A 7,500-nucleotide genomic window follows, 5' to 3' on the forward strand; every position below is an offset into this window, starting at 1 on the left:
CACTCACTCATTCACTCACTCTCTCACTCACTAACTCACTCCCTCCCTCGCTACTCACTCACTCACTCCCTCACTCACTCCCTCACTCATTCACTCTCTCACTCACTCACTCACTCACTCACACACTACCTCACTCACTCCCTTGCCCGCTTGCTCACGGTATTGCTCACCAAAGCGCCATCTCCAGCATGCCTTTATGGCTTGCTTTACTGTGTGCCAGCTTCCATAAAACGATTTATTGGGGCTGATGTTGTCAGGTACACAGAGAGCAGTTGCCAGTAAACATATTGTTTAATAGCGCGTGTATCCCAGAAGCTGGAGCTTTCCTCTCTCCTCCCTTCTCCTCTCCTCTCCTCTCTTCTCTCCTTTTACATTCACCACCTTTCTTCTTCCCAACCCCTCCTTTCTCTCCCTCTCTCTTTCTCTTCTCCCTCATTACTCCCTCTCTATGTTCCCGAATTCCCCTCTTCTCTCAGTTTCACCGTCTATCAACGTCACTCTACTCTTTCATTGTTTTCCACTCTTATCCTTTTTTTTCCTGTTTTCTCTCCACTTCTGGAGACACCCCCCCCCCTCCATTTGAGTGTCTTTTCCTTCCTTTCACTCACCTCAGCCCTTCTTCTTCCTCTCTCTGTTTTCATCTCCTCCTTCCCCTCCTGTTCCCCTCTGTGGTGGCTCTTCTCGAGATGTTCTTGCGCCTCCTTGTTGTGGTGAGCGTGATGTAATGGCTGATGACAGCCCATCAGCGCGGGGGGGGGGGGTGGGGGGGCGGCGGCCACAGGGGTGTGAGGAGGAGACAGGGCTCCGCAGAAGGAGCCTTCATCAGCCGTGTCATTACGCAATGGGGACAGGGACGCAGCCTGGGGACAGACAGGGTCTCTCTCACACACCCTGCCGACCCATTCAAAAAAAGCCACGGAGGGGAGAGGGGAGACTCCGAGCCGAGGTCTTGGTGGGAAGCTTTTGGGAAAGCGCAATGTGTCATCTTTTCTCACGGGAGGGAGAACACTGAACGAGCTTCCCCTCAGGATGAACAGCCGGCATGTCTAAAATTAGAAATGAGGAATTTTTACTCATTTCTGAGACCATCACATTGCATGGCTGGAGACCTCTCCAATGCTGACTTTTTTTGTTTTGTTTTGTCTTTTGTCTTTTGCTCTGTGAATAGTTATAGTGGTCAAGGTTTCACGTCTGAACACTGCCAGACTGGTGAAAAATTAAACATATAATATTAAGTATAGGGGGGCGCCATCCACATCTATCAGTTACCGTCAAAACATACACATCGGGGCAGATTCACTCAAGTAGTCAAGCTTCATGTATGGCATCTGCACAAATGCCATTTATACCTGACTATTAGTCTGAGAGAGCAGCGGCGCGAGGAGGGGGAGGGAGGGAGGGAGGGGGGGGGGGGGGCAGGGTTATATTTTACATGCAGCAAACAGCCAACCAGCTCCCTGGTGGATTGATGCGAGATTACTGGAAAGACGGGGGGGCGGCGCATCGGAGACGCAGCACGGCTGGTTATATCCCGCGGCTCAGACGCGCTCAGCTCGGCACTCAGCGCGCAGTCCCGGACACAGAAGGACCTGTCGCCCATCTGCCCCTACTTCAGACACTACAGGATAGAAAAATCGGTACAAGTAACCCGCCCCTCTTTTTGATTTTTTATTGACGGACCACGTTTTGGGAATGTATCATTGTGCAAGCGGACGCACTTGAAGAAGATTCTTCTTATAGCAATTTCAAGCTACAAATTGGAGCCTCGTGTCACTTTTTCTGCTGATTGTAAATTATTTGCCATTTGGGAAACTTTCCATTTTCTATTCAGTCGTCAAGCCAAGGTCTTTTTTTTTATTGCTTTTCACACCCGGCAAACAAATAATCACAGATTACAATTTCTGGAGCAATGCCTGCAGGTTCTGATCTAGAACTTGTTTCGCTCGGTTGACTTCAGGAATCATGTCGAACTGTCGCATGAGCGGCTGCCACCAGAAGAGCTGCCCTGGAAGCCTCGGACGAGTACAAATTGGAAAGTGAACAAGCCTGGCCCCGAAGCGGCGCGGTCAACTTGAACTCCTTCAGCTTTGCCGAGAGCCACTGTTCGCTGAGCGGGACCGTGGCTCTTGGAGGTCCCCTCTCTCACTCCGCTCTCTCCGAGGGATGATTCTGGGTCCCCTGCGCTCAGGAGCGACTTGGCGGCTCCTAACGAAAACGTGTTTCTTATTTTTGGGGAAATCGAAATTAAAGGGAGATGAGAACCGCACTTTTCTACTTCCTGCTCTGTACGTCGTACCTGCTGCTCATTAATGCCGAGGTAAAGCGCACAGAACACGTCCTCACGACATACACGACAACAGGTTGAAATGTGTTCAGCACTGCCCCGTGTAGCCTACCCCCTTTAACTGGCACTAGTAACTAAATTAGGTTTTGCATGCGCGGAGGCATTCGGTTCCCGAGGTCTCTAGTATTTCAGCAGAGGCGTGGGAAAACCACGGCAAAAATCACTTACAACACATGTGCACAAAGTCAGCTAAACATTTTTTCTAAGTTTACTTTAAAACGGATAGGCAACACTGGTATACACACAGCGCTGTGTTCATTTACAAGTTCAGTCAGTATCCGGTTCCTTAACCGACTGGAAGTAAATACGAGGCAAACTTGTTGCCCCGGGGCGACTTATCTACTTCACAGGGATCAGAAGATCAACGCTAAGGGTGCTCGCTCAGCACACCACACTCACTCAGGCAGGACTCTAAAACAGCGTAGCGTAGATCTAGAGGGTAACGTTGCAAGAATGTATGTGTACAAACCCGTGCATTCAGTTTAGCTTCCACAACCCCGATCGCATTTGGCCGGGACGTGCGCTTTACTGGCAGTGATATAAATACATGTGTCCCAAAGCAAACGAAGCGCCGTGACTCTGCAACAAGTGCAAGTGGAATGGCTGGTGAAGTTTTAACTGAGCCCCGCGCTTACGAGCAGGGAAGCACGACGCAGTTGCTCTCACATTAAACACTCCAGCGTGCATAATGTCCTATTAGTTCATACACGTAGGCGTCTTGTTTGATTTGACTATTCCCCTAACTATGCGTGGTTTGGTTATTTATTTATTTATTCTTTTGACTGAAGGACCTTCCACAAGAGCTGATTGAGCGACTGTCCCACAGTGAAATCAACAGCATCAGCGACCTCCAGCGGCTTCTGGACATAGACTTCGTAGGTAAATCAAGCTCCTTGACTTGCTCTGCTGCAGTGAACTTTGTCCAACTCTAATCTCACATACACTGAGCGATACCCTGTGCATGTTTACTCTATGTGGGAGTTATATGGTGTTTCCCTATAAACCGTCTGGTTCCAGGCTGTGCTAGGATAGCATAAAAGAAAGACTGTTATTTGAACGAAAAAAAATCCAGGATTTTTTTTTATCTGTCTATGAAAGACTCCTGTGAATGAGGAAAAATGTGAGTTATGTTGCGTGGGACCAAATAGCCATCTAAGCCTTCACTTGCGCCCTGTTTCAGTTTTAACTTGATATATCTGGGGGAGGTTCATTTTGTGATGTGTCAAAGTCGTATTTATAAACTCTGCGTAAACAAACACGCATCAGAAACGCTGGATGCGATTTATGTTGACGGGAGAGGATGAGTGCTGAGTCCGGGTTGTGCCACTACGGCTTGATGTGTTGGCTGCAGCGACTGAAGCTGAGTTGTGGTGTGGTGTGAGCGCATACATGCGCGGCTGTACACATGTGACATACGGGGACTTTCTCTGAGGTATGTATTTGGCTGGATTCCTATGGCAGTTGTCAACCGCAATCAGATCGCTTTATGGAGTTTGTCAGTGGGGTGTACGTCTCACTGTAAAACGAGAACGCGAGGCGCGAGGTTGCCAGCCACAACTGTGCTGCTTGGATGTGGTAGCCGACATGACGCTCTCTCACTCACTCACTCACTCACTCCCTCTCTCCCCCCCCCCCTCTCTCTCTCTCTCGCTCACTCACTCACTCCCTCTCTCTCAATCTTTCTCACTCTCTCTCTTTCGCAAAGTTGGATTGTATTACAGTGTTGCGCTGGTAGAGGCTGTTTGCGTTCACATGAGTCTGTATTTATTCAGGCACGCACCATAGATCATATGCAGGGCTTTTATGTGGTTTGGTGGGGAACACCGAATTACAAATAGCGCTTCAAAGGTCGGCCTAAATACAGAGGCATAATTGACACGGCCAATATCATATCATTGTTAATGCACTAGCGTGCATTTTGGACAGCTGCCCTTGGGCGATCTTGTATGTAAGAGAAAAACTGGCCACTTTTCTTTTTCTTTTTTTTACAGAAAACGCTTTTGTCTTATTGCGCCTTGACTTAAGCCCCGGAATAAAGCTTACTTTTGTGTGGGGAAATGTCTCTCGCATGAGAGGAGGTGTTTATAATTGAATTTAAATGCCTTCCTCGGAGCGAAGGAATGTTTTCCGGGGTAACAGTAGTACCCTGATTATTATTACGGCAGCATAAATCTGTCTGGCTGCCAGACTGTCAGGCCGGGCCATTCAGAGACATGTGACGCCAGCAGTGTATTTTCAGTGCTTTTGTTGCAAGTGACAAGACAGTAAAGTTGCCTGTGACTTACAGTGTGTGTGTGTGTGTGTGTGTGTGTGTGTGTATGTAGTCGTGTAAGGGAGTCTGGTTCTGTGACGGCCTCCTTTTTTTCTTGCTTTCTATACAAGTAGCTGATCACTTTTGGTGTTTGAGTTTGTGGGTGTTTGGTGTGTGTGTATGTGTGTGTGTGTGTGTGTGTGTGTGTGTGTGTGTTTGTCTGACAGAAAGAACCTTATTTTAAGAATACCGTGGTGTGAGCATTCGCAGACAGACAGACAAACAAGCAGGCAGACAGGCAAATAGACAGGCAGACAGACAGGCAGACAGACAGGAAGGCTTGCTCAGACCCCTTCAGGCAGTTCGCGCCCCAGCAGCTTGTGAGGGCCGGTAAATGTCACCACCCTTTTCTGCACATCAGCAAAAAAAAAAAGGTGCTTTACGGTCCTAATCTTTGGCTGTTCACACCTAGGCAGGTGCCCTAAAGGTTGATTACCCTCAGCCCTGCTCTTCTCGGCTCGGCCGCGAGGCCCTTATCTCTCGCCCTGAGAGAGGAGACGGATAACAGCAGCCCTGTCTTCCCTCTCCCTGGAGCTCGCCTGTCAGCTTGCCACAAGAGCAGCTTGTTTTTTGAAGAGCGAGTGATGTAGAGAGGAGAGGGAGGGAGAGCGAGAGGAAGAGAGGGAGAGAGTGGAGGCTTTCCCGCTAATGGAGGGCGTAATTGGGAGTCAGTGGAGCGTTAGTAATTCAGGGCAGGAGAGCGTCTTTTCAGCACAGGCTCTGGCTTCCAGCTTAGTCACCTGCGCTCTTCTCTACTTCTCTCTCTCTCTCTCTCTCTCTCTCTCTCTCTCCCCCACACTCTCTCTCCTCTTTTTTTCCTTTCTATCCCTCCGTTCCTCTGCTCTGCTCCTCTCCCTCTGTCTTGCTCAGTGCTCAGTGTCTCTGGATCCGTCGGCCTCTCGGTGCTGAAAGCGGTTGGTCCATAAAAGAGTTCTTTATGTCTCAGGCCCATTCAACTAATGGGGGGTCAGGGGGAGGTTAAGAAGAGCGAGGGAAAGAGAAAAGAGAGAGAGAGAGAGAGAGCGACTAGTATTTACTCATGGAAGGAAATGTTTGTTCCAAGCATCGGTCTCATCTGTCTTTGATGATGGATGGAGAGTGAACCTGATGTATGTGGTTGTGTTGAGGTACTGCAGCATCAGATGTGTTGGGGAGGTGAGGTGAGGTGTGTGTGTGTGTGTGTGTGTGTGTGTGTGTGTGTGTGTGTGTGTGTGTGTGTGTGTGTGTGTGTGTGTGTGTGTGTGTGTGTGTGTGTGTGTGTGTGTGTGTGTGTGTGTGTGTGCGCTAGTGAAGCAAACAGCCCCCTGATCTCCTCTATAGGCCACTGGGCGACACCCCTGACGCCCTGGGTGACAGGAAGACACAAACCCCCCGCACCCGATGAGCCTCGCCCCTCGTCACCACTGACGCAACATTTGGGCTGGAGGGGTTTGTCAGAACCAGAGGGGGTGGGAGTGCGGCCCGGTCCAAAATAAATCAACAGGCCCTCGGAGTGTGAAAGCTGTAAAGTTGTGTGTGTGTGTGTGTGTGTGTGTGTGTGTGTGTGTGTGCGTGTGTGTGTGTGTGTGTGTGTGTGCGTGTGTGTGTGTGTGTGTGTTTGGTCAATAGAAGGGGGCTGTTTGAAGCCCACACAGGGACAAAAGGGACCTGGACATGTCTCAGTGTTTACCTGTGAGATTTGTGTCCTGCTTTTGCTCAGGTCGTTAAGGCAACAGGGACCAGACAAAAGAGTATGGGGTTGGGTAGACCGACAGAGAGAGAGAGAGAGAGAGAGAGAGAGAGAGAGAGAGAGAGAGAGAGAGGGAGAAAGAGACATAAGAGACATAGAGAGAGAGAGACACATAGAGAGAGAGAGAGACACAAAGAGAGAGAGAGAGAGAGAGAGAGAGAGAGAGGGAGGGAGGGAGAGAGAGAGAGGGAGAGAGAGAGAGAGAGAGAGAGAGAGAGAGAGAGAGAGAGAGGGAGAAAGAGACATAAGAGACATAGAGAGAGAGAGACACATAGAGAGAGAGAGACACAAAGAGAGAGAGAGAGAGAGAGAGAGAGAGAGAGAGAGGGAGGGAGAGAGAGAGCGAGAGGCAAAGGAAAGAGAACTTGTTCAGTTAGTACCCATCGTTCAGGGTGAACGCTTGCTGTTGCTGCGTAAAGCTGATGTTGTGTGTGTGTGCGTCTAACATGCATGTACAGTGCGTCAGGTACCTGGTCCAGGTGTGAGATGTAGGCCACGGTGAGAACACCTGTGCCCGGTCCCTGGAGAGCCAGACGCAGACTGAGGCAGGCAGTGTGGAGGCTGCTGCTGCTGCTGCTGCTGCTGCTGCACACATCAGGGGCCGCGCTGTAGCACAGGCAGGCGTGTCTTGCAGAGGCACATTAAAGGGTAACACTTGTCTGTTTGTAGGGCGGGTTTCCTGAACAGCCTTTTCACAACTGTGTGTCGTTGAACGTAGCAGTTAATGCCTGCGCGCGTGTGTGTGTGTGTGTGTGTGTCTATGTTTGTGGAAGGTGTGCGTATGTGCTTTGCGTGTGTGTGTTTGTTTGTGTATGTATGTATGTGTGTGTGTGTGTGTGCGTGTCTTTGGTTGGCACCGGCGTACACATGCTCTCTGCTTGTGAGAGTGTTTGCACTCAGAAAACCTTGCGCCCGGGCCTGTTTACAGTGGCTGGGTGACATCATGGTGCTCTTCGCTCAACATAATCAAGGTGCTGAATACCCAATTAAGGCCGATGACTAAGCGGACCCATTGTTTGTTGTGGAGAGCGCTGGTGAAAGCCAAGGGGAAGTGATACAATCCCTCATAGCCCAGCAGAACACCGCGCCACACACTCATTTACCTTCTATTAGGCT

General features: G+C 49.8%; 1 protein-coding gene across 2 annotated transcripts in view; it reads left to right on the forward strand.

Moving 5' to 3' along the window:
- The first annotated feature begins 1,505 nt into the window (after nucleotides 1-1,505).
- Nucleotides 1,506-7,500, forward strand: part of LOC105897421 (platelet-derived growth factor subunit A-like) — a 26,014-nt gene continuing 20,019 nt past the window's right edge. The window contains exons 1-2 of one of the 2 annotated variants that reach the window (XR_006151876.1): nucleotides 1,506-2,317; nucleotides 3,133-3,223. Coding sequence is in view for 1 of the 2 variants with exons in the window: in XM_042705155.1 (XP_042561089.1) it covers nucleotides 2,255-2,317; nucleotides 3,133-3,223 (154 nt within the window). In the remaining variant the exon portion in view is untranslated. The remainder of the gene's footprint in view (nucleotides 2,318-3,132; nucleotides 3,224-7,500) is intronic. The other variant, XM_042705155.1, reaches the window with a different exon arrangement.

The sequence above is a fragment of the Clupea harengus genome, unplaced genomic scaffold, assembly GCF_900700415.2.
Source record: "Clupea harengus unplaced genomic scaffold, Ch_v2.0.2, whole genome shotgun sequence".
NCBI classification, from domain to species: Eukaryota; Metazoa; Chordata; class Actinopteri; order Clupeiformes; family Clupeidae; genus Clupea; species Clupea harengus.